This window comes from Malus domestica, chromosome 14 (genome assembly GCF_042453785.1).
Source record: "Malus domestica chromosome 14, GDT2T_hap1".
NCBI classification, from domain to species: domain Eukaryota; kingdom Viridiplantae; phylum Streptophyta; class Magnoliopsida; order Rosales; family Rosaceae; genus Malus; species Malus domestica.
Genome location: NC_091674.1, coordinates 30,158,928 through 30,185,269, shown reverse-complemented (window position 1 = coordinate 30,185,269; position 26,342 = coordinate 30,158,928). Strand labels below are relative to the sequence as shown.

Here is a 26,342-nt window from a genome sequence, read left to right as displayed (position 1 = left end):
ATTTCACCTGCAGTGCATGCCATGCGAGGCAAAGAACAGGAAATCGGGGTGATTGACCTGAAGCAGGCTAAGCCAATTGTTTGCAGCCTGCTTCAGGGAACTCGCGAGTTGACATTCCGTTACTCCATTTTGTGTCCACAGGGATGGTAGAGTTGAGATTCAATAAAAATGAAACTGAATATAATCCAGACATAATTTTCCTAGCACTTAATCATTATCTATCACAAAGTGGCACTATAACTTTACAACACAAATGGATCAACTAAGCACTGCTGATATGAATGTAGTATGTACAAAGTGAATGTATAAAGTGATGGGAATTCCCATCCGAAACCATTTGACGGGGACCTCCACATCTACGTAGACAGTACTAGTTTATTGAAGAGAAAGATTGCAATCAGCAAATACATTGTATGATTACATCCCCTGAAAACCAGTAGTACTAGTCATGGGATGTCCACCATAGAACATCATACTGATGTTCCTGTAACCGAACCAACATTGTGAACCCATAATCATTTGCAATAAGATTTCATGTAACTAATAACCATTGTAAACAAACATGTTACAAAGAACGATTACCGGTTCACATAACTATGGCGTTCTAACTGTATGAAACATGAACTAAACAGAACTTTTTATTACCTTGACTTTGCATTTAACTTGGCAGAAGATTCCACATATAACTGGATACCAGATATATAGGGAACATAATATTGAACAACAGAATCACTATTGTTAAGGACCAACGGTACTCCTGCCCCATATGCACTTCACTCTCTAAACGATTCCCATTGATCATTCAGTGTGAAGTAAGACTGAAACTCAACATCACAAGTCCTCCACCGCCTCATTGTCTTCTGCACCAAAACAAAAACCACAATGCTCAAAGTTAATTATTGATGCATGTAGTTGAGAGGGAGCCTAATTACATAGGCTAGCACTCAAATTAGTTATCTCATACATGACCTGGTTGTCAAGTCTAGTGTTGCAATCAAATTAGTTAACTCAAACATGAAGAACAAAATATAGATCACCAAGATGTTAGTGTAGATATGTTTATCCCATATAGGCATGCCAAATAGGTCATGTTTGTCGTGTTCATGTCGTACTAATTATCTTTGTTTGTACCATACTTGACCAATCCCGAAATTACCGAGCACCGGTCAACGTTATACCGTCAAGAACTCAGAAGAGTTTCCCTCCAACCAGGAGGCCAATCACAACGCGACACGTGTCGACATCAGAAGCCAATCATAGCGCGACATGTGTCAACATCAGAAGCCAATCACAACACGACACGTGTCAATGTCAAAACAAAGATAGAAACTCTCTTCTATAAAAGGAGATCATTCTCCCACAATATTTTCTAATGTCATTTGTACTAAATCATTCACTAGTACTCACTAAAGGAGAGCTTGAACCTATGTACTTGTGTAAACCCTTCACAATTAATGAGATCTCCTCTACTTCGTGGACGTAGCCAATCTGGGTGAACCACGTACATCTTGTGTTTGCTTCCATGTCTCTATCCATTTACATACTTATCCACACTAGTGACTGAAACAATCTAGCGAAGGTCACAAACTTAACACTTTATGTTGTACCAAAGTCCTCATTGATTTTGTGCATCAACAATCTTAATGGGTCGTGTCGTGTTGTGTCAAAGCTGTTAAGATAACGAGTTCGTTACAAGTGACCCAATAATGACATGATTCGTTAAACGGTCGTGTCGTTTCTTGTCAGGTTAATGAGTCATACAAGAAATTGACATGTCTAATGTCTACTTATCGGGTTCTTAACGGATGACCTGATAGCTACTCGACACGTTAATGGGTTACCTGACAACGATCGGACTTGTTAACAAGTTAATCCGAAACTTGTCATTTTTGTGAGATTTCATGTCGGGTTAACGGGTCCTCTAAGAAATTGCCGAGCCTAATCCTATAGCTAAACATTAATGTAACATTCTATTTCATGGCCTTCTCGATCCAAGCACACACGTCCTTAGAAGAGAATTATTGGAGTAATTAAGAAAGTAAATAATAAAGATTGGAGGAAGTAGGAAGTAGGGTTTACAACCTTCATACGTTGGAAAATATTAGGTTGGAATGCACATGAACATGTTCTGACTTCAAATTCACAAAGTTAAAACTTAATTGCTGCAGAGAAGAGAGAATTGATCATCTACTGTAGGATATGAACAGATCGGGATGCTACAATAGCCGGGTTGCTATAATTCCCCTTCCGAAGCTCCGCCTCGAATTCGATCAGCCATGACTGCAAGCTCTCCTTCAATCTAGGCACAATGTGATCACTGTCACCACCTTCTTCTTCTTCTTGCCCTCGGGATGCATCACGATCAAGCTCCGACGCCGCAACAAGCGCGATCAAACGATACAGAACCCAGCAGGACCCTGCAGGAACCGCCCCATAAAACAGTCAATAAATTAAACGAGCATTTAAACAAACAGCTGGTAAACATAAAAACGAAATGGTTTGCTTGACTCACAAGCTACGATACCCAGCAATGCGACGGCGTTTCGCATCACACGGCAGCACAGAGCTAGAGGATGTAAGATGACGATGAAGATTACAAACAGGACGTTTTCGATCACCGATTTGATTCTGTACATCGCCATTTTGATCATGATTTGGAGTACCAATCTCACCGCCTGCATCACGAATCGGAGCATCAGTACCTCCTCCGAGGAGCTGTCGAAAGAAATCGCGAGCAGCAGAGCCCCCGGAAACAGCACCAGTAGCAGCTTCAGAAGAACCACGCTGGTCACAGTTTCAGCTGCATCAAGAGCTTCCGACTCCATTGATGCTGCCGAATCAAATGACGATCTTGTCCTCTCTGATGAGGGTTTAAGGGTACTTGGAAAGACAGACGTGACGTGAACCCAAAGAAAACTCCTTCGCTTGGGCCTTGGGTAATGGGCCTCGCCACAAACAACAAAAAAAATCTACGAGATTTTCGATTTGGTCCCTCAACTTATTTTTTGTCCCAAATCCTAGACTCTTAATACGGATAGAGAGTAACTTTCGTTATAAAAGTTGACATAATGATATGATTGTTTTTTTGGACGACATTTCAATAAGTCATCTACTTTGATCAAAATACCCTCCATCTACCGGCACGTAACTACTTTCATGAGTTCCATCTCATGTCACATATGTAACTTTCAGTTTTTTTTTATGCATAAAAGTTGTGACGGTTCAATGTCCAAAAAAAAACCCGTCTTTCTTGCATAGTCAACAGAATGTCGACCATTCAAAAACCTAAGCTAGGTTGAAACGTACCTCCAAATACTTTTGTGAATTTTAGCTTCAGAAGCAAAGTCATTTTTATTGTTATTTAACACATTTTTCAAATATTGGAAACTATCAAACTCGAGGTGTAAGTGGTTGATTGCTCTTGACAAACATGTCTTCTTGTTTAATCCGAGGGTACCCTCATCCCTCCACTTATCAATGTAGATTAGAGTAGTAACGTCTTCCTTAAAAAAACTCCAAAGTGACAAAAAAAAAAAAAAAAAGACCTTGAGGGGGAAAGTATTTGAAAGACCAAAGTGAAAAAACTCCAAAAATTAGGGGGAAAATCTGAAATTAACCCTTCATAAATATCCTTGCAAAAAAATCTCGTTGCTTTTGGGTACTGTGAATTGGGTTGTGGCGGGCAGGGGCAGGCTGGGCAGCGGAGGTTCAGTTTCTTTGGCATCACCGCCGCCATGGATTTCAAGCTACTAGCACTTGCGGTATTTGCAGGGGCTCTGATGGTTGCCATTTTTTCCGGCGGCCCGTTGAGGAAGATGACGATTTACGGAATCACGCACTCGATCCTGAAGCCTTTGTGTCTGTTGGTTGGTGTGTTGTATATCGCTTGGACATTGCTGTATCTTGTTGCTTGTGAGTGAAGCTACCTACATTTTTCGTTTTCTGCGAGTTAGTTCACCAGCTGTTTGTTTAAATGACTGATTGAGTATTTGTCCACGGTTGCTTTTGCTGCAGGGTGCTTCCGTCTCCTCTTTCTTTTGGCCCGAATTGTGCGGCGGAATGTCCCGAGAGAAGGTTTGGCGGATAGATTGGACGCATGGCTCGAGGAATTTGAGGCGAAGCTCGACAATGGAAATGATAGCAGCAACCCAACTACTGAGACTGTAGCAGCATCGCAATCCAAGTCGAATGAGTCCATCTCCGGACACGAGCATTCCACTTGAATCTTCAATATCGTATCTCAATTTTTCTTTGTTTTGACAAGGCGATATTCTAAACTACTTTAATTCACGGGATGGGTTTTACGGAATGAGGATTTGTATTCGGATGGGTGGGGCACCTTACCCTGCTCAACCGACCTAACTCACGTTTGTGAACTTTGATATTCTATTCCATTTCCTTCCCTTTTTATGAGTGTAAATTGCAAGTACGTTCAGTTGTAAAAGATTTACTATCCATTAAATTTCACCAGTTTTTCCCAAAATCCTCGACTTTGTTTTCTTGTTCAATGCTAGAGCTTATAGAAACATCGAAGTAATTAAGAAGTCCAGGGAATTACTAGATATTATGTTCTTAAAACTGCACAACCTACATGCTAACTCAACAGCCAAATCCACCGGCAACTAATGCCGGATCTTACCAAAAATACCCGTCTGGTCTATCCCCAAATGCGTGCCATTGGCCTTCGAAGAACGATGGCGAGGAGGATCATGAAGTGCAATGAGTGCCGCAACTAAACCAGCATTGCTTGCTATGCTAGGCTCAGTGAACTCCTGCTTGTCCCTTTCATCTACGAACTTGTCCAATTCGTCGGGCCCTGCTACCATGGCTCCCAAAAGCAAATTCGGATTTGGGTCCTTGGAGTTTTTCCATTTCTCTCCATCTTCACAAGAGTACTGATGACCGTCCCAAGGGATCGATGCGCTTCTGTGGTGCACTTGGGTTGGAAACTTATCTCCGAAGCCAACCATGTAGCTCATCTTCATTGGATTATCTCCTAGAATGTAATTGACCTGAATAAAAAGATAAGACTCGTGTTATTATGCAGATGGAAGAGTGCGCTTGTAGATTCGATACTTCAACGTATAATATGTAACACTTGCCTGAGTTATTGAGAAATTGCGCAACATATCGATGGAAAAGCCAAAATTAATGCAACTCCCACCGGAACTACGCAGAAGGTCAAGGTAGTCGCTGTACAATTTACTAAGAAAAGATGCTGTTGCAGCATATTCGAGAGGTGCCCGCGCGCCATAAGTAGGCCTTTGGAGGAGCAATCCACCTGCATTTTAAGGAATTTTGAGGCATTGAACTACTCATAAATGCAACAATGGCTGCATGGATTGTAATATGCTCAGATATATATATATATATATATATAAATATATATATATACCTGGTGTTGTTTTCTGAGAAGAAAAATAAGAACACATGAGGGTGTCAGTAATGTCTGATGATGCGTCCAAAGAAGATTCATACGGGAATCCAAGATCACGAAAATATCGGAGACGTGTTAGCAAGACCTACAAAGATGTAACGTCCCAACCAGTTATTCTAAATCCAAAACTGGGAGAGCACAAAATTTATTCAACTTCATAAATTCGAGAGCAAATGTTGCAGTAAATTACCGCATTGGCAGTGAGCTTGTTGTTCCAGTAGAAAATCCCTTTATCAGCACTCGTTTCGTTAGCAACTGCATACTTCAATTCTTTTGTGGCATAATCTAGATATGAATTATCGCCGGTAGCGAAAAATAACCATGTTCCTCCCCAGACCAGTTCATCTTGGAAACCAGAAGAGTTGTAGAAATTCCTAGATTCTACTCCACAAGCATCAACCTTGGTGTATGCTCCTTGCCTAGCAGGCTCTAGTTTAGTAACTGCACTCTCGTATAGCTTCTCAGCTGCAGTAACTAGTTCTCCTGAGTATGCATTGTCTTCTTTAAACACTAATGAAGCGGCGGACAATGCTGCAATAATTTCCCCTGCTAAATCAGAAGCAGTGCTGTCGCAGATCGAAACAGGTCTGTCGTAATGCATGTCTTCAGGCCTTTGCCAGCAGTTTATGTCATTAGGAACCTTGGCATCAATGTTTCCACTTCCAACCTAAATTGGAAAAAAGGAAAAGGAGAACATTGTCCCTAATAGTTCATTATCGTGTTCGAGAAACAGGATTCTGTTGCAAAACAATAAAAAAGGTCGTACCCAGTGCACAAGGCTCCCGCTTTACGCAGGGTCTGGGAGAGGTGAATGTCGGCTAGCCTTACCCCCATTTATGGAGAGGCTGCTCCCAAGTCTCGAACCCGAGACCTACCGCTCATGGGCGAAGGCACTTGCCATCGCACAAAACAATGAAAACTGAAAATGAAATGGTCATCAAAACGGGACTTAAATTTTTCAGAAGGCTTGCCTGAGAATACAATATGAACTCTGAAGTTGTGTTTGGAGGAACAAAAAGTTTGAGCAAATAATCACTGCCCCATTTTATTATGTCCTTGACATGATCAAGCTCACCAATATCAGCATACTTTTCGTGGTATTCGATCACAGTCCAACTCAACAGGGTTACGGTATAAGCTGTAGGGAAGCTGAACTTTATGTTGTTGCCAGAATCATAGAAACCACCCCGAAGATTCACCGGTTTACTGCTCAAATTCCCATCATGCAATCCTGAACTGGCGCGAAATTTTACCGGACTATTATTAGGGTAAACCCCAGCTGATCAGATAAGAAAATTTTCAGCAAGTTAGATAAAAAAGAAGAGGTTCCATGTAATTCTTTCTAATCAAATGCATGATGGTAGAAACATGTTACATATTTGCGCGTCAAAGAACGTCAGAGCTTGGTTCAATGCACGCGTAAGATTCTTAGAAGGGTGGCGATGATGCTTTTGAAGAGCATTAGGCAAAAGTGCTACCAGTAAAATTAGAGCTAGGACAACAAAAATAGTGGATGCAGATATATAAAGACAACGTTTGAGGTAGTTTTTATCGGTGATAACGAGATTGAATTCGTAAGACTTGGAGTACGGAGAAGGGATTGAATCATTGGCTATGGAAGACTGAGGTACTAGGTTATAGTCAATTTCTATGGAGTTCCAACGACTCGCTGAGGGAAGCAAACGGCGGGCCTCGGAAACTGTATGGACAAATCTCACAGGTTCTAGGTCTGCTGCCGATGCTTGTGTCTGGGAACCTAGAGAAGATGTCATTGTTTGTGAAGAGATGACAAAATTGCAAGTAAAAAAAAGAAGAAAAAAGGTTTTTTGATCATCAAATGTGTATAAAAACTAAATATCATAGGTTTTATGATCATAGTATAAATTATAAAATTAGTTTTCGGTAGTTATTCACAATGAAATAGTTTCTTGATAAAACAGAAGCATAAGTTGGCTAACAAGGCAAAAAACTTGGATGCTATCGAAGAAAATATATTAAGAAAACCACCTCTGTGTAAATGTTTGATGCTTGCCAACATCTGCCTATGAGAATATGCACATATTTTGTCTTTTCAATATCAGGACGGCAATTGACATATGAGAACATTTGAAAGATTATAGATAAGAAAAAAATTGAGTATCGCTTGACCAAATAATCATGGATTATTTTGTAACTTTCAACAGTTTCCTTATCGCCAACAAACCATTCTCAATCAAAATCTATGGGGACTATTCTCTATTAAAATCTATGGGCATGGCCTGACTTATTTTGTAACTATCAAGTAACCACTTCACATCTACTTTCCTAAGAACCTACTAATTTACTATAAATTAAGAGAAAGATTGGCACATAAATTATTATCAAAGAGATGATTTCATATTTAATGCAACTCATGCTTACATAAATGGTTCTCTTGTCTCCAAAAATGTGTTCTAGAAGTCTTCGATCGCATAGTCTTTCAGCTGACTCACTTGTATTTCTTAGCTATTTCTCCTCTGTAAGGAATGAGAGTTCCAAGAACTTCAACTCTTATATGTTTGGGTCCAAGATCCTCAACATGCATAAGAAAAGTCGTGCAGTGATGAGTAGATTTTATATTATATATTTTATCCTATTTTTAGTACATTTTGGTTAATATTTTGAAAGAATTTTGAACTTTAAATTGTATTTTCAATATACGACTTTCGACTTCCTCTGGAGCAAAGCATGATCAAACAGATGAATTTTTGAGTGATTCAAATTGGAGGACGTTCGTGTTCTCTTGGCGTGTTTGTATCAAAATTTGGGATTTTTCTACCAAGTAGTTATTTTCTGGCGATGGAATAAAGAAGCAGTGCGCAGTGCTGGAAAATGATGTTTCTGGGCTTAAATTACGTTTTTGGAGCCCAAGATGACCTCGGATGGTTTCGTAGCCTTCTGGAGATGTATTCGGAACGGCCTAATCTTTAAAGCAAGCTATCTTGGGCCGGATTTGGAGGAGATCTAAGGCTAAAACGGGACTGGACAAGTACTTGGCTGATTCCCCTAGTTTAATTAGGGTTTTATTTTCTAAGATATTTTATTATTTTTCTTAGTTTCCTAATTGGAATAAGAGACCTATGTTTTAGGGTTTGTGGATGGCTTAGCAAATATATTGCTTTGCCGTTCTTAGTTTTTTCCTACGCTTTCTTTTATGCAACTTTGGAGATAGAGACAATTTCTAGGGTTCTTGGAGATTTTCTACTTTAAGGTGTTTTCAATCTTTTTCTTAATAATATTTTATATGATTTCAATTATGAATATGCCTAACTAATTTTTTTTTGCTAGGGCGAAGCCTTGAGCCTTAGCATGAATATGTGATTTTTATTTAATTGCTTATGATTGATTGCATACACAATTTGAATTATTAATCACCGGAATTCAAACTATTTAATTGTCTTAATGCATGATCACCATTAGGATCTTTAGAAAAGTAATTTGATGCAATTTTGGTCGGAATGTTCCCTGAAATTGACGATGGCTTCTTGTGATTAATAATTGTAATTTCACTTAGGATGAACACTACGTCTTAAGGGTTGTATGATTTTTCAAAGGGTTTTCATAAAGCATAATGAGTATTTCATGTTTAGATTTGATCCGAACGTCCGGACAGGTTGCATGTTAGATATACGTTCTATGTTAGAGGTTCCAAGTAGAATATGAATTAGGAAAATCTAACCTTCAAAGTGGCATGTGTAGATCATAAGTAATTGGTAAAAGTGTTGGATATATGTCAACAATCTGTGATAATTTATATATGCTAATAAATAATAAATGCAGTAGGAATTAATAGAATATAAAATAGAATACGAATTATAAAAACAGACAACTTGAAGATCGAGGCTTGTGTACTGCAATGTCCTTGAAACAGAAATTTCGTCCCTACTATGTGCTTGTAGTTCTACGGACGTCTGCTTCACCAGGATTCAACGATCAAATTAAAATTCCAGCACCGGAAAATTTAACTTCTGGTGAATTTAGTATGGTTCTCTCAGTAAGAAGGTTTAGGAATGTGGAGGATGAAGTTGTTTATTTTCTGTCTTCTAAATGCTATGCAGATGGATGTATATATAGCAAATGGATGCCTGTTTGCAACAGGTATGAGAATGAGGTGTGATTGTTGGGAGACATCTCTTCAGATGGGTGCTTTGCTCTGTGTTCAGAAAGAACTCTCAGACTTCATCTGAAAGGATGAGTCTTTTCATAAAAAAAAAAAAAAATTAATTAAATTTGAATTTAATTAAAAATAATTAAGTAAATCCGAAAAATAATTAATTAAATAATTTAATTATTAGAGCCCAAGAGCCCCAAGGCCTAAGACCCATCTTTTGACAATTAAATATATATTAATTATAATTAATTATATATTAATTACCAATTAATTAGTACACCCCAAAGTCCAATCCCAAGGGTGAGCCCAATTTTAGTCTCTAGGCCTATTACTCCAATCACTTTCTCTAAAGGACAAAGCCTTCTAAAGTGATAAAATCTTTTGGGAATGACCAATGTGGGACAAAGAAATTTCTACTCAAATTTCCAACAATACCCATATTTGAGTTGAAATTTCATTCAAACTCCAACAAAAAGTTCATAGGATTGCTAGGTGATGGTGGAACCCTAGTGCTTTCTTAATTTGATTTTCCAAAACTGGTTCCTTTTCTTTCATCTTTAATATTGCAGATTAGTTTACTTTTATTAATTAAATTCGTTTTTAATTTAAGTAGTTTATGAAATCACTCATCTCAATTTCTACTTTACAATAATTGATTGGAATTTGATTTGTTTCGAATTATTTAATAATCCATGTGGAGAACAACCTTGCGAGATCCGTTTATACTACAACAACCTTGTAATTCTTGCAAGTATTATAGGAGTTTTTAGCCCGTTCACATGTGTAGCAAAATCCCTATCATGCATAAAATATTTGAGTTTTTTCTTTGAAATGAGTGATTCATGCAATCACAGTTTCACATGTCTGCATACATACATGGTTTTTTAGACTCTAAGATTTAAGAAAATTATGATTACCGACCGTACAATCGTAATTCAATGGTAGGTGGCTATTTAACTTTTGTTATTGTACTTTTTCCTCCACTGTTAAACTAAGATCAAACGGTGGTGGACCACAATTTTCTTGAATTATGATCAAACCTTGGAGTCTAACGAAACTCCTTGAACATTATGTATTTTTAGTAAGTTCTTTCTACATGTGTTAAATCGTGATTTGCTTACAGTGTGAAAGATGAGGCACAAAATGTGCATATAATTTTTTTTTCACATACAATGTTCCCTTACAACTAAATTGGTCCAAGATTAAGCTACACACACACACACACACACATAACACCACTAGTTCTTCATCCTCAACCAATATTTTCCCCACATATGATTGTGGCAACGACGTTGCCTGTCGCTATCCGTTTTGGCATGTCAAAGCCACCTCCGCCGATCAGTACTGTTGTTACCCTGGTTTAGGCCTCAAATGCTCTGCCGCCGATGAGCCTATCCGCACCCTACAAACCAACTCATACTATGTCAAACAAATAAACTACATTGATTCTACCGTCCATCTAGTTGACAATGACATCGATGTTGTTGGCCAAACATGCCCTAGCGACCTTAGGCACCCTCCCTCTAGATTACTGCCCACTAGATTTGGATCTCATTTTTTAACCCTCCTATCGTGCCTCCCATTGGGTGTTTAAGATACGGTGCCATGCAGTGGCGAAGCTATTAAGGCATAAAAATGGGCGGCCGCCCCTCCTCTCGCTAGAAAATAAGGTCAGGATTCTGGTTTACTGTGCTACCGCCCTTTTGGTTCGATTGGAAATGAAGTCTGTGACACGCCCCGATCCCGATGTCCTCGTGACATCAGGATGATCACGTGTTAGCCGACACCCAAAGGGTGACGAAAGCCATTTAAATTAAGTAAAAGCTCATAAATAAGCTAAACAGGCAGCAGGGCTAGCCACATAATACTAAAATTCAACTTCTAATTAATAAAATTAGGATCATAACATCAGTTCAGAGCATACGTCTATTACAGAGTACAAACATAATTCAAGATAGAGGTGTGCTATATTACAATAGATATCGAAGCAGAGGAAATATAGCACTGGATCACTGGTAGGGAAATGCCTCGTAGCTTATATCATAATCCTCGTTCGTAGGTCCTGAAGGGAGCGCAAAACAAACATGAGTGGACCAATTTGATATAAATATAATAAAACAGTTATCAACATACTAACCCCCAGGTTTTATGAAAACATATATATATATATATAATGTAAAACATAGGTTTTCCGAAACCTAGCATGATGTGCAGTGTCTCAAATCATAACTTGTATATATAATAATCACTAGTGAATTGTTCGATAACCCCCAGGCCCCATGCCAGCTCCCCGTCTCTGAGCAGATAGTCAGAGGAAAATACACTACAGGCCCTTTGCCGGCTTCCCGTCCCTGGTCTTAAATGCAAGAGGAAACACCCTCCGGGCCCTATGCCAACACCAAACCGTCGCTCGGGACGGACCGGAATCTATCCCTACGTCCCGTAGCAGAAAGGACCACTAGGTAAGTACAAAACCACATAACATGTATATATATATGTTTGGGGGTTAGTATGTTGATAACTGTTTTATTATATTTATATCAAATTGGTCCACTCATGTTTGTTTTGCGCCCCCTTCAGGACCTACAAACTAGGATTACGATATAAGCTACGAGGTCTTTCCCTACCAGTGATCCAGTACTATATTTCCTCTGCTTCGATATCTATTGTAATATAGCACACCTCTATCTTGAATTCTGTTTGTACTCTGTAATAGACGTATGCTCTGAACTGATGTTATGATCCTAATTTTATTAATTAAAAGTTGAATTTTAGTATTATGTGGCTAGCCATGCTGCCTGTTTAGCTTATTTATGAGCTTGTACTTAATTTAAATGGCTTTTATCACCCTTTGGGTGTCGGCCAGCTTGTGATCATCCCGATGTCACGAGGACATTGGGATCAGGGCGTGTCAGATTGGTATCAGAGCCAATCCCTGGCCGGAAGTGTGCCGACGAGGACGTCGGGCCCCTAAGGGGGGTGGATTGTAACATCCCACATCGCCCAGGGGAGTGATCCTTAAAATGTATATTCCCATCCCTACCTAACACAAGACCTTTTGGGAGCTCACTGGCTTTGGGTTCCGTAGGAACTCCGAAGTTAAGCAAGTAGCGCGCGAGAGCAATCCCATGATGGGTGACCCACTGGGAAGTTGCTCGTGAGTTCCCAGAAACAAAACCATGAGGGCGTGGTCGGGGCCCAAAGCGGATAATATCGTGCTACGGTGGTGGAGTGGGCCTGGGAAGTGGTCCACCCCGGGCGGGGATGTGACAGTCTGCTAAAGGAGGAAGAGCCTCTTTGTTCCAATGAAGAAGACGATGTAGAGGAGAATTTTTTTTTAGGATGACGGGAAACCCCACATCACCATGAAAGGGGCATTCCAGCTGTCCATGGTGATGTGGGGTTCCTATCACCCCGAAAAATTTCTCCAAAACGTTGGAGGGATACAATTCTAAGTTCGTTAATGTCTTTTAATTAGTCAACTTAATTATTAGAGGCAGAAAACTTAACAAAATATATATCTACCTTGTAGATTATTTAAAAATACAACAAAAAAACAAGTAGCAACTACGAAGATTAATAGTTATTTGGTTGTTGTTGGTGGAGTAACGATGATGTTACTAATGAGAAAAAGGTGACAAAATGTCCAAAAGAGCTATATTTTGGCTTTTGTCATTTTTTTTTCATTGATAACACATTGGTAACCCAATAATAGTCAATGACGGATCCAAGAAACATTATTGGTGGGTCAATAAGGATAGTGTGTGGAACACAAATTTTTTTGGACCGAATAACATGTAAATTGACACTTCATCGAGCCTTCGTAGGCTAAGATCATTTGCCAAGTCATATTGGACGCTAATCGACAGATGCCAACAGTTTTCAAACGAGCATGTCAACTAATGTTACTAGCTTTTGAGCGAGCATGCCAGCATATGCCAAGTGAACCTATCGAAAGATGCCCATAGCAAGTCATACAAAGGCATGAGGCTAGCAGCTACCCTGCTCAGTGTCAGAGTCAATTCGTTAGGTAGTTGGAGGATAACTTTTAAGGACATCTTAGATTTTCGATGGGCAACACCCAACTCTTCTACGGAAAATTTCAGAGCTTAGGAGTCTGAACAAAATGTAACGAAATTTATTGGGTTTAATTGGACTTTTGAACAAAATGTCAGTTGATCCACCTTGTCCCAAGTTGGATCCGCCCCTGATAATATCAACCAAAATAGCTGCTAATCTTCTTATTAGTTGTTACTCACTTTTCACTATACAGGTCACTAAGTTAACATACAAGTATATTATGGTGGAGAGATATTAGGCCATCTCCAACCGATGGCTGGCCAGAGGGCTCGTTTTAGCCCTCTGGCCCTCCAAGATTCTCCAAGATATTAATATTTTAATGAACAGTACAGGGCCATATTTGCCTCCGTCTCCAACCGAGGGCCAGAGGGCCAGAGGGCTCGTTTTAGCCCTGTAAAAAAAAACCGTCTCCAACCGAGGGCCAAAGGGCCATAGGGCCAAACATAATTTATTATTTAAAAACTACAACTTAATTTTATTTAAAAATCATGTTGGTTAGTGTTGTATAATTTTTATGTCGGTTAATGTTATTTAATGTTGTTTCATATTGTTTAATGTTGTTTCATGTTACTTAATTTAATTTAATGTTGTATAATGGCTTAGGAAGTTATAGGAAAAAATTAGAATTTAAAAAAAATATGAAACAAATTTTGTGAAATAGAAGTTATAGGAAAAAATGGAATTTTAAAAAAAAAAATGAAACAAATTTTGTAAAATAGAAGTTATATGAAAAAAATATGAACCAAATTTTGTAAAATATAAGTTATAGGAAAAAAATAGAATTAAAAAAAAAATTGAAACAAATTTTGTAAAATAAAAGTTATAGGAAGTTATAGAAAAAAAAAGAAAAAAAAAAGGTTTAAATTCATAAAAAAAAAGGTTTAAATTCATAAAAAAAAAAAAAGGATTTACAACGGCTAGTGGCGCTAGCCGTTGGAAGTTTGAATTCAAAATGTTATTTCTGTCGGTTGTAACCGACAGAAATAATATATATTATATTATTTCTGTCGGTTATAACTGACAGAAATAAGAAACATTAAAAAAAAAAATAGCCAGCCCGGGGCTGGCTGGCTGGCCGAAAGCAGCCAGCCCTCCAGCCCTCCAGCCCTCTTCGATCCCATGAGGCCCTCCCAGATTCCTGAGCCCTCTGGCCTAGCCCTCAGTTGGAGACGGTTTTAGGGCTATTTTCGGCCCTCTGGCCCATTCGGTTGGAGATGGCCTTATATATTTGAACTAGCAATATCAAGATTATTATAAAATATATTCAGACAACTAACATGTATTAATTTGCTTTGTCATCTCAAGATTTGACAATGCTTTGTTTTCTCTCTCTTGAGTTGGGTGTTGAAATTTATTGGGTTTAATTGGACTTTTGAACAAAATGTAACGCATGCTATCAATCTGACTCTTGACCTCGTCGTATCTCAGTCCTCCACATGTACAAGAAAATAATATGTGATTCAAATAAAGAAAAATTTGTTTTTGGTCCCTAGTTTTATTGATTAAGATCTTATCAGCTTTTAGATTTTAATCAAAGTTTCTAGTATTAATATATTATTGAATTACATGTAAATTACATAATATATATATATATATATATATAAATTAGTAATTGATTTAGAGTTTTATTACTCACACCCTTATTAAACTCCTAATTAATTTTCAATTCAAACATTTTTCAAATAAAAAAATAAAATTAGAATAAGTTTGTACCCATTAAATTTTTAATCTTGTATGTATCCATTCTTAAATTTAACAATTTGTTAAAAATGTACCCATTTTTTTATATAAAATTTCATTCAATATTTTCTCTAATCCATTTTTTTAAACTTATATGGGTACATTCTATTTCATTGATTTGAAAATGTATTCATGTCAAGTTTAACAGAAGAAATTTAATAATGTTATTAAGGCTAATCTTTTTTTTTGTGCTTTTGAAAAATGTATTAATGCTTCGGTACAATAATTTTTTGGTTAGTTTTGATGATCGTACCTGTCACATCCCAGATCAGCTCCGCCGTATAGCACGATATTATTTGCTTTAAGCTTACTATTCCCTCACTGATTTGTTTCTGGGAACTCAAATGAGAACTTTCCAGTAGGTCACCCATCATAGAATTGTTCTCGCCCGAACTCGCTTAACTTCGAAATTCTGATGGAATCCGAAGCCAGTGAGTTCCCAAAAGGCCTCGTGCTATAGGGAGGGGAGCATGTACATATAAGGCACATCACCCCATCTCCGTTGGTCGATGTGAGATCTTACAATCCACCCCCTTTAGAGGCACGACGTCCTCGTCGGCATAATTGCACTGAATGACAGAATGGCTCTAATAACCATTATGTCACATGTCAGACTAGCTCCGCCGTAGTACGATATTGTTCGGTTTGGGCTTACCATTCATTCACAGATTTGTTTCTAGGAACTCAGACGAGAACTTCCCAGTGGGTCACTCATCCTAGGATTGCTCTTACCCGAACTCGCTTAACTTCGGAGTTCCGATGGAATCTGAAGCCAGTGAGTTCCCAAAAAAGCATCATGCTATAAGGAGGGGAGCATGTACATATAAGGCACATTACCCCCTCTCCGTTGGTCAATGTGGGATCTTATAGTACCCATGTGTGTACACACACACACTATATTGGAGAGTATAATTCATCCTTAGTATTTTTAATCCCATAAAATATGGGTTTTTATAAAATCTCATTAATGTAAATAACTACAAATTTTATTTTTAATTTAAAAATATAATAACCTACATATAAATACATTATTAAATTAATGTCAGGGACTTTGATCAAAAACTAAAAACCACCAAGATTTCAGTAAAAAAACATTAATAGTTAAAGACCGCATCCAAAGTTTCCTTCAAATAATCCACAATTAAAAAAAGCTACATTTTTTCCTTCTCCTAATAATAATTGAGTTCGCTAAACATCCTTTGCCATTTGTAAACTCCTGAAATAAATTATGCCCAAATTGCGCTGCCATCCCTATCAATGGAGCAGGCCCTCCTTTGTCATTCACCAAAATTATAGGGCGGTGACGTATCGACACATCCTATTTTATTTTTAGTACATCTTTCTCAAATTTTTACAATTAGATCGAATAAATTGAAGAGAATAAAAAAAATAAAAAATAATAAAAGTATGTGAAAAATAAAAACAAGTTTGTAGATAACACTACCAAAAGTTTATAGGCATAAAAATGTACCACTAGCATCCAGCAGAGCAGACAAAGAGTTCCTTATTTTTTTATGCATCTTCTCCCCTAGGTCTTTCTTTCATATATTAATAAACAAAGGCTATGTTATTTAATCGTTCAATAAAAGTCTATGTTATTTAATCGTTCAATAAACAAGGCTGTGTTATTTATTGTGAATTAATATGCAAGGTATGAGTATTATTTGTAGAGAAATGTTAAAGAGAGTTTTTTTTTAAGTGAGACTTTATGGACTCTTTATCCTTTTTACTTTTTGATATAATATTTTATAATAATAGCACAAAAATTAACAATAATTTATGAGGTGGCAGAAGAGAGATTTTTCAGTGTACCCGGAATGTGGGGCTGTACACCATGTGTCACTATATAAGTGGTGAAAGTTTTATAATGTTGGCACATAAATTAATATTAAATTGTGAGTTGGCGGATGAGAGATTTTTTAGTGTGCTCGGAATACGAAGTGGTACATCATGTGTCACTATACAAGTAGCGAGATAGTTTTGTTAAAAAATTAACAACTTAAAAAATGAAATTTCCCACCACTTATGTAATGACATGTGGTGCACCACCTTTATTCCAAGAAATAATGAAAAATATATCGTCCACTTATATAATGACACGTGATGTCATACTTGTGTTCTGAGAAACTATGAAAAATTTATCGTGGAAAAAATTCATATAGTATCTCACTTTAAGAGATCCTTAGCATTTCTCTTATTTTTATTCTTTTTACAGGGTTTCGAAATCAAATAATGAGTGAATTGCACATTAAAATAATTATCATCACTTACCTAATAATCATATATTTAATCATTAAAAGGGTATAAGATCACTACGGAGGGGGCAGTTAGCCTCGTGCATAAATTTTGTTATTTTACCCCCTCAAATTTGGAATCGATTTCAATTCCTTACAACATCTTTAAAATATTTCAATTTCATACATGTACTTATCATTTTATTTCAATTTCATACATCTGTTAAGTAAACCGTTAAGTGATGATGTGTCAAATATGAGATCCACATTTGTGATGATGTGGCTGCCAAAGTTGTGCCACGTGACAAATTTTTATTTTTTTATGCATTTAAAATATTATAATAATTTACCCAATTTAAAAAATAATAATAAAAATAATAATAAAAACCTTCCTTCCCTGAGCCCTTTCATCCCTGCAACCCAAACACCCCATCCCACCCCACCTAACCCAAAAAACCTAAAAACCCATTCCCCCGACCCACCTCCCTCTCCTCTACTCTCTTCACCTCCCCTCTGAAACCGGACGCCATGGAAACCAGAGCTCACCCGCAACCAATGCGACTCGTCAGATTCATTGGCGGTCGAACTCGGCCTCAAAGTCGATTAGAATCTCTCCTTTTCTTTTCCGCTTGGAAACGGCACGACGGCCAGAACTGACGACGTCGTGTTGAATATGCTTGTGGAGATTGAAGAATATGGATTTTTGGAAGGGGTGATGGGAGAAGGGGATGGGCTCGGGGTGAGATTTTTGGGGGTGGGTGATGATGGATGAGAGGGAGGGGGTGATGGGTGGGGAACGATTTCTGGGTGGTTTTTTATTTATTTATTTTTTAGGGTAAATATTATAATATTTTTAATGTATACAAAATTATTATTTTTGTCATGTGGCACAAATTTGGCAGCCATGTGGCAGCCATGTGGCAGCCATGTGACACCAATGTGGCAGCCACGTTAGCTTTTAATGAATCAATGAATGAAAAATGTAACAGATGTATTATATTAAAATAAAATAGTACGTGAGGTATGAAAGTGAAATGTTTTGAAAATGTTGTATAAGGTTGCAATAAACCTCAAACATGAGGTAGTAAAGTGTAATTTACTCATTTTGTTAGTACACATCCCCTAAAGCTATTATTCTAATCTTTTGGGGAGGATGTACACGAATTTGTCAAGTATCAATAATGTCGATATTTTTGTCAATAATATTGATAATATAGTGAAATGATAATGTTAGAAAAATTAAATTTGTAAGCTAAATAATGTTTCACTAATATGATTGAGCATATTTATCAACGCTTTAAGTAATATTTCAATTATCAACTTACATGTATTTATTTTATGCAATTTTATTTATAAATTTAGTCACCCTAACATTAACTATAATGAAAACAGGTCAAGACGCCTTTCTATTGACGAAACAAATTGATACGTTTTTATATTGACTTATTATCTACCGTAAATATCAAGTGCATCCCGTTCAATTGTTTACGTATATCCCGTTCTTGCGTTCACTGGAATTTTCTTGGGCAAAAACACACAGAAAAGTCAATTCAATATACCAAGCCATCGTCTTATCCATCTCTCACGTAAAACCCCACCCACTTCCCCTTCCGATCGTCAAATCAGATAATAATATTCTTCCCCTTTGAATTTCTTCCGTATATAATTTCATCCCACTAGCTTCCCAATCTCCCTTTTCAGCCATCAAGATATATTATTCTCCATGTCCCTTTGAGCTTCAACAAATTACTATGCCTACCCATTTTCTCCTAAAACTACCCATCTCCTTCCTCATCATCTTCCACATTTTGATCACAGTAATATTACTCCCCACCGCCGCTTTCGGAGAGGATGATCACCGATACACCGAGTGCCGCAGCTACTACGACTGCGGCCTCCTCAAAAACATCTCCTACCCCTTCTGGGCCACCGCCAGCCGCCCCCAACACTGCGGCCGCGAAGACTACGAGCTCACCTGCCGAGGAGATCAATACCCTGTCATGAAAATTAAAGACCAGGATTTTCTTGTGTTGAACTTTATCGGACAGTTTTACACCATGACAATCGCTCGCTCAGATCTCTGGGACACCGCCTGTATTACCAACATTGTCAACACCACTTTGGACTACGACCGTTTTTCCTACGTCCCAGCTGTTCGGAACCTGTCGCTGTTCTACGGCTGCCCACCGCAGAGCGAGTCAGTACTCAATAACTTCACTTGCAAGGTAGAGGGTACGGACCACAATATATCATACTATGTCGACGACTCTTTGTCGAGGATTCGTCTGAAAAATTGGGCCTCGTGCCATACGAATATTCGAGTTCCGATTATGTGGGAGGGTGTGGATGCTATGCCGCTGGAGAATGTGACGACGGTTGTGCTCAAAGAGGTTTTGAAACAGGGGTTTCAGGTGGCCTACGATGCGGAGTGGGAGCTCTGTAATCGATGTTTAATATCCAATGGAACCTGTGGGTCGAACTCGAGTAATGATTCTTTTCTATGCTTGTGTGGGGACGGACCTCATGATCAGACGTGCCCAGTTGTTGATGGTACGCATATGCTCCTATTCCTTAATCTATCTGTTAATTACTTAAGATCAATTTTCTTGGTTTAATATAAGACTAGAGATGCTACTTAGTGTTACAATCTAGTGATAAGTGATAGATCTTAGGTTTGATTATTACAAAAAACAAGTTTGAATTACATTATTGCTAACACATGTAAGACTTAACCCCTCATCCACCCCTCTAGTATAGATAATATGTATAACAATTAAAGATGAATCCAGGTGAAAGAAGAGTTTTTTATTTTTTTATTTTTTTTTATTTTGGAGTTTCCGTTAATTAGTCAAAATTAGACAACATCAAATATTCAACTCTGTTGGCAATGACAGAATAAATTATCCATGATGTAATTAGTTTTCAGATTATAAGACATAATTGGGGAATGCTTGGTTAGTTTGGGCTTCCTATTTTATCTAAATTCCAAAGGCATATACTGAATGGACATGGACGGTAGACACCAAAAGTGATGCTTCTTTGACTAGTCATCGTCTAAAACTCGTGGACAAACCAGAAGGTTTGTTACCAGTCGTAGGTGAAAAGATATGCCATATGCCACGTAGAAATTGACCAGTCAAAGGTCAACGAGGTTAGCAAGGAATTCTATAAGATTTTAAATACTTCACACTTCACGCAACAATTGATCTTGTGATTCTTTCCACAGACAATTTCTCCACCTTCCGATTGAGATCAGATTAGGTGTAGTGAAGCAAGATTGCCATTAAGTCTAACCGAGCACATTGTAATTAGGGTTGAATTAAGAGAAATTCTTACGTCCGGCTATTTCTACATTTTTTTTTTCTTGTGCTTGTGTTCCACATGCAACTGGATTTAAGAATATTTTAGACTTTGCACACCCACACGCCCGTATACAATTTACAGAAAAGCTCACAATGATCCATCCCATGAATTCTAGCCTCTCCCACCCCCTCTTGATCCCATTCCTTGTGTCTTGGCCGAAAGTGTCACACAGAAAGAAGAAAAGAGTTCAAAATTCCCTACTTCTTTCTACACTTTCGGTTCAACCAACCACAAATCTCAATTTTCAAGCAAATCCACCGAAACATATGTAGTGCTGCATCACTCATTTTATTGCCTACCTCAAAATTGAAAATTTCTACCCTATTTTTTTGTCGGTTCGAATTGGTAACGATCCTTTCCTAAGCAAAAACATTTGGTATTTTCGTTTGCAATCCAAAAGTTTAGGAGGAGGGGAGGCTATACCCCATTTCAGAGCTGGGAATATATCATTTTTTTAATTTTGTTAACTTTCGAGAACACTTCGGTTTTCAGTATATTTCAATTTATTTTAGGTCTTTGTTCAGTCACTTTGAATTTTCATTGAATTTGGTTCTAAGTGTAGGTATTTCCTTTTAGGGCATTTAGCATTGATTTTTCTGAATCTCATTCCTTGTTCAAAAATCAAAAGTCAACATTATTGCCAAAATAATGTATATGCTTCACTAAATATCATCAAAGTATACCAGTTTCTCGAAGGGTGTCCAAATGACCAAGAACGTAGTGGAAAATAAAATATTGCCATAAATTATTAGGAACTTTAACGAAAAACTCTTGGTACTGTTTACTTTAAAGAAAAACCACATTTTTACATTAAAAAGTCATATTAGTACTATTCATTTTACTCATTATTTTGTCTTTATTATTAAAACTCAAAGTTTTCAAGCTATTTTAATTAGTTCTCCTTAAATTATTTTGTTTGGTTTTGGGTTTTCCAGCATTTGCTACCAAAATTCCACAAAACTTCAAAATCAAAGTCTTATTTTGTATGATTCTCTCGTCTCGTGTGGTCCTTCTCGGCAAACTTTCCACCAAAAAGCTGTAAATCATTTCTGGACGGTGTTATTCCTTTGAAATGAAATAATAACCTTGTTCAAGCAAGCATATTTATTTGTCAGAAAATGCTTTAGCTCTTCCAACAGCAGTTTTAAACGAATCCAAAATCTATTTTAAAAGCTTCCCTTCGGGTCCATTTTGCTATTCCTTCTCTGTTTTTCTTTCTGTTTCTTGATCATGAATCTCCTCCATATCATTGTTGTCACCATCATCTTCACAACCTTCGCCAACCGAGCTTTCTCCATAGACCGAAGCTTCGAGCGCTGCGAGCCTCAAAAGTGCGGACATGGCCCGAATATAAGCTACCCTTTTTGGCTTTCTGGCAACCAAGACTCCTTCTGTGGTTACCCTAGCTTCAAGATCACCTGCAACGGAAGATTTCCGGTACTGAGTATTTCAGGCGATGAGTACATAGTTAAAGAAATCTTTTACTCAAACCATTCGTTTGTGCTGGCCAACGCTGCTGCGGTCTATGATGAGAAATGTCCACTCCCTCTCCACAACTTCAGCCTCGAACGAACGCCTTTCAAGTATAGTTCCAATCACGTCAATTTTTCCTTCTTTTATGGTTGCCCCGAAGAACCTTTGGAATACATGCTTCCATATCCCATTGACTGTGCTAGCAACGGCAGCCATCACTCTTTTGCTATTTTTCACATGGAGGTAGTTGAGCGCATGAGCTATTCGTTAGACTCGTGCCAGTCTTCAGTTCATTTGCCTTTCGATGATGCTGTTAAAGTCGACGCATTGATGCAAATGAACTACACCGAAATCTTGAAGATGGGGTTCATTTTGAATTGGACTGCGCAGAACTGCAGCAATTGCCAGAGGAGTGGCGGGCGCTGTGGATTCGATAACAATGAATTCGTGTGTTTTTGTAGTGATCGACCTCATGTCAAAACCTGTGATGATGGTACTTCTGTAGCAAACTTTTTCCCTTTTAGTAATGCTTGAGTTTTTCAGAAAACCTGCGCACAGTAGAGATTTCTTCTGTAAAGTATTTGTGTTTGTATATAGAGCGGTGAGAATATGCATGTTTGAGGTTTAAGTTTGTATCATAACTATATTCTAAGAATTCTGCTTGTTTGATTTCTTTTGCAGACAATCCTTGGAACTGGAAGAGGAAGGTTATTGTAGGTAATATATCAGCAAACCCCTTTGTTTCTTCAATCCTTAATGTTCTATCACATTTCTCAATTAGATTATATTCACTAATCAGTATCTAATTATCAACATTGCAACCTCTTATCAGGTGTTTGCACAGCTACTGCTACCGTTGCTATAATGTGTCTTATTTTCTTTGTATACCAGCGCCGAAACAGAAAACCATATGATCCATCGTCCTTTGTAACTCGAGGCATCCTTTCGAGTACCTATTCTATGGATGACGATATGGAGAAGGGAAGTACCTACCTTGGAGTACATATTTTCAGCTATAAGGAACTTGAAGAAGCGACTAATTATTTTGATTCTGCGAAAGAACTTGGCGATGGAGGCTTTGGCACAGTTTATCATGGTAAGATCACAGATTTTCTTAACCGTTTTATGAACCCTTCCAGTTCTTAATTTTATAAATTTCGTATATAGGAAATGTGCACGATGGGAGAGCGGTTGCAGTCAAGCGTCTATATGAAAACAATTGGAAGAGAGTTGAGCAGTTCATGAATGAAATCGAGATTTTAGCTCGCCTGCGCCACCAAAATCTTGTGTTGCTCTATGGTTGCACCTCTCGACAAAGCCGTGAACTCCTCCTTGTGTACGAGTACATTCCTAACGGAACTCTTGCTGAACATCTTCACGGAGGAAGAGCAAAACCTGGCGCACTTCCATGGCTTACTCGAATAAACATTGCCATTGAAACCGCAAGCGCACTGTCATATCTTCATGCATCTGACATTATCCACCGTGACGTGAAAACTACGAATATTCTTCTTGACAACAACTTCGGTGTTAAGGTAGCAGATTTTGGACTATCTCGCCTCTTCCCAATGAATGTCACGCACATCTCAACTGCTCCACAAGGGACTCCGGGTTATGTTGATCCCGAGTATAACCAATGCTACCAGCTTACGAGTAAGAGTGATGTCTATAGCTTTGGTGTGGTACTGATTGAGCTCATATCATCCATGCCGGCTGTTGACATCACGAGGCATCGACACGAGATCAATTTGTCTACCATGGCGATCAACAAGATTAAAAACCATACATTACATGAGCTTGTAGACCCATACTTAGGGTTTGAATCGGACTCCAGAACACGAAAAATGATCATTGCTGTGGCGGAACTAGCATTTCGCTGCCTGCAGACTGACAAAGACGTGAGACCTTCTATGGTTGAGGTGCTTAATGAACTGAAGTGGATACAGAGCGACGATTTTAACATACAAAAAGCAGAGGAGATTGATATTTTGGCCGATGATATTGTGCCGTTAAAGAGTGATCCGCTGCCACCTTCACCAGATTCCGTGGCATTGAACTTGACTAGCGCGTCTACGACACCAAATGGCAGCGGTAAACTTATTCGTTCTCCGCCGTAAGTGGTGGCTGTCATTTTGTATTCATCTACTGAACTTGTGATTTGTTGAATGAGATGTATATATTATGTGAGAGCTGACAGAGATTTATGTATGCTAAGGGTCCATGTTTTTAGGCTACATGGTTTATCTCTTTTGTTTCAACTAGCTAATCCTTTTAACGAGGTGATTGTTTTATTCGTTATAGACAAACTTTCATCCTTGTTTTTGAAGAGGGTAGTGCTATTCACACCTCCATTTTTACTTCTTACACTTTTGTTAATTTTTGTCTATTGATCTTTTTCAATTCATTCGATTCGGCGGTCAGAAATTGAGAGTGGGTGTGAGAGGTAAAAATGGGTGTGTAGATAGCACCACCCTTTGAAGAATGTAGAAGTCTCAGACCTGATCAAATCAGATACAACTTATATTGAATGGTTTTGTTGTGCTAGGATAGCACCAAACCCGTTGGAACCAACTCAAGCTAACCCAATACACCCAATAGCTCTCACACACCACATCAACAAATAGAGAAAGAAATATAATGAATAATTTATTCTCTATACATATAGCTCAAAGCTATTACAACAACAACTACTTTGGTGGATGATTACTAACCAAATGAAGCAGCAACTTCTTCTTTCTTTTGGGCTCTCTACAACTCTCCTTGCTCTCGGCAGAAAATAAGCTCACTTACTGAAAATGAGCTCTTCCTTCCTTATTTCTTCTATCCGAAAAAAGCCTCATAATTATGGCTTTAAAAAAAGCCACAAAACATGCCACAAAACAAGGAAACATAATCATGTTGTCCTTTCCTTTTTTTAATTTGTTTTGTTGTCCACTTGGCCACTTATTCAACAATCTCCACCTTGGCCAAGTTCCGAAAAACGCCATGATAAGCCAACCAACACAATTAACACACACCATCACTCCCAAACACTAGCAAGAGAACAACTCATGCCGAGCCAAATGCTCCAAAACTCCTACTGCTCAACGCCTTCTTTATATAGGCAAAATGTGAGCCAAGTTCAAGCAATGAACAAACTTTGCTACACCAACAACCTTAGTCAACATATCAGCGGGGTTGTCTTTAGTTGGAATCTTCTGGAGAATGATTTCCCATTCACCAACAATTTCACGAACAAAGTGATAACGCACATCTATGTGCTTGGTCCTCGCATGATGAACCTGATACTTAGCCAAATAAATGGCACTCTGACTATCACAATGTACCTCCACCTGCTTCTGATCAACCCCAAATTTCTAATCAGCCCATGTATCCAAGTGGCCTCCTTTATAGCTTCGGCAACTGCCATATATTCAACCTCTATAGTAGACTTCCTTCCATCCAGATCACCTGCATAATCTGAATCAACATAACCAACTGCAAAATGACCAATACCAGAGTCATATCTCTCAAAGCATAAACCAAATCTCGAGTACCATGGAGATACCTCAATATCCACTTAGCTGCTTGCCAATGCTCTTTACCTGGATTATGCATATATCGACTCACCATGCCAACTGCATGAGCAATATCCGGTCTAGAGCATACCATTGCATACATCAAACTACCAACCAAATTTGCATATGGTATATTTTTCATTTGCAGCTTCTCTTTATCATTTTTAGGACATTGTAGAGAACTCAATTTAAAATGAGGAGCCAAAGGGGTACTAACCGGTTTAGTTGAATCATGAACTCCAAACTTCCGAATCAACTTCTCAAGGTATTGTCTTTGATTCAAACTGACCAAACCCTTCTCTCTATCTCTAGTGATCTCCATGCCAAGG

At 38.2% G+C, this 26,342-nt stretch overlaps 4 protein-coding genes across 6 annotated transcripts; 2 read left to right on the top strand and 2 right to left on the bottom strand.

Annotated features, from left to right (window-relative positions):
• Positions 1 to 2,062: 2,062 nt before the first annotated feature.
• LOC103455516 (uncharacterized) lies at positions 2,063 to 2,876 on the bottom strand. Of its 2 annotated transcripts, none has more exons than XM_008395107.3 (2): positions 2,513 to 2,876; positions 2,063 to 2,417 (listed from the first exon to the last, which is right to left on the bottom strand). In XM_008395107.3, exons 1-2 carry the CDS (start codon positions 2,823 to 2,825, stop codon positions 2,188 to 2,190), a joined length of 543 nt encoding a protein of 180 aa, XP_008393329.2. In that variant the 5' UTR covers positions 2,826 to 2,876; the 3' UTR covers positions 2,063 to 2,187. The 2 variants fall into 2 exon arrangements, with proteins under 2 accessions (XP_008393329.2, XP_070668283.1); XM_070812182.1 differs by having other exon boundaries at positions 2,525 to 2,867.
• A 736-nt stretch (positions 2,877 to 3,612) lies between these two features.
• On the top strand, positions 3,613 to 4,483 carry LOC103455517 (uncharacterized). Its single transcript, XM_008395108.4, has 2 exons — positions 3,613 to 3,912; positions 4,015 to 4,483. The coding sequence occupies exons 1-2, from the start codon at positions 3,735 to 3,737 to the stop codon at positions 4,221 to 4,223; spliced, it is 387 nt and encodes a 128-aa protein (XP_008393330.2). The 5' UTR covers positions 3,613 to 3,734; the 3' UTR covers positions 4,224 to 4,483.
• A 139-nt stretch (positions 4,484 to 4,622) lies between these two features.
• Positions 4,623 to 7,209, bottom strand: LOC103455601 (endoglucanase 9-like). The gene is made up of 6 exons (XM_029092317.2): positions 6,813 to 7,209; positions 6,409 to 6,716; positions 5,628 to 6,104; positions 5,396 to 5,522; positions 5,103 to 5,281; positions 4,623 to 5,012 (listed from the first exon to the last, which is right to left on the bottom strand). Exons 1-6 carry the CDS (start codon positions 7,207 to 7,209, stop codon positions 4,623 to 4,625), a joined length of 1,878 nt encoding a protein of 625 aa, XP_028948150.1.
• An 11,926-nt stretch (positions 7,210 to 19,135) lies between these two features.
• On the top strand, positions 19,136 to 24,818 carry LOC114819158 (LEAF RUST 10 DISEASE-RESISTANCE LOCUS RECEPTOR-LIKE PROTEIN KINASE-like 1.2). Of its 2 annotated transcripts, none has more exons than XM_029093122.2 (4): positions 19,136 to 20,170; positions 23,138 to 23,173; positions 23,289 to 23,552; positions 23,624 to 24,818. In XM_029093122.2, exons 1-4 carry the CDS (start codon positions 19,372 to 19,374, stop codon positions 24,571 to 24,573), a joined length of 2,049 nt encoding a protein of 682 aa, XP_028948955.1. In that variant the 5' UTR covers positions 19,136 to 19,371; the 3' UTR covers positions 24,574 to 24,818. The 2 variants fall into 2 exon arrangements, with proteins under 2 accessions (XP_028948955.1, XP_028948956.1); XM_029093123.2 differs by lacking the exon at positions 19,136 to 20,170 and adding an exon at positions 21,927 to 22,949.
• The last annotated feature ends 1,524 nt before the right edge of the window (positions 24,819 to 26,342 follow it).

Excerpts from the sequence above, each read along its gene's own strand:
- LOC103455601 (XM_029092317.2), bottom strand. The coding sequence starts at position 7,209 with ATGACATCTTCTCTAGGTTCCCAGACACAAGCATCGGCAGCAGACCTA. Across the intron at positions 5,523-5,627 it reads ACAAGCTCACTGCCAATGCG|GTCTTGCTAACACGTCTCCG; the intron begins GTAATTTACTGC and ends ACATCTTTGTAG. Across the intron at positions 5,013-5,102 it reads GCAATTTCTCAATAACTCAG|GTCAATTACATTCTAGGAGA; the intron begins GCAAGTGTTACA and ends CTTTTTATTCAG.
- LOC114819158 (XM_029093122.2), top strand. The coding sequence starts at position 19,372 with ATGCCTACCCATTTTCTCCTAAAACTACCCATCTCCTTCCTCATCATC. Across the intron at positions 20,171-23,137 it reads GACGTGCCCAGTTGTTGATG|ACAATCCTTGGAACTGGAAG; the intron begins GTACGCATATGC and ends TTTCTTTTGCAG. Across the intron at positions 23,553-23,623 it reads CTTTGGCACAGTTTATCATG|GAAATGTGCACGATGGGAGA; the intron begins GTAAGATCACAG and ends TTTCGTATATAG.
- LOC103455516 (XM_008395107.3), bottom strand. The coding sequence starts at position 2,825 with ATGGAGTCGGAAGCTCTTGATGCAGCTGAAACTGTGACCAGCGTGGTT. Across the intron at positions 2,418-2,512 it reads ATTGCTGGGTATCGTAGCTT|GGTCCTGCTGGGTTCTGTAT; the intron begins GTGAGTCAAGCA and ends CGGTTCCTGCAG.
- LOC103455517 (XM_008395108.4), top strand. The coding sequence starts at position 3,735 with ATGGATTTCAAGCTACTAGCACTTGCGGTATTTGCAGGGGCTCTGATG. Across the intron at positions 3,913-4,014 it reads ATTGCTGTATCTTGTTGCTT|GGTGCTTCCGTCTCCTCTTT; the intron begins GTGAGTGAAGCT and ends CTTTTGCTGCAG.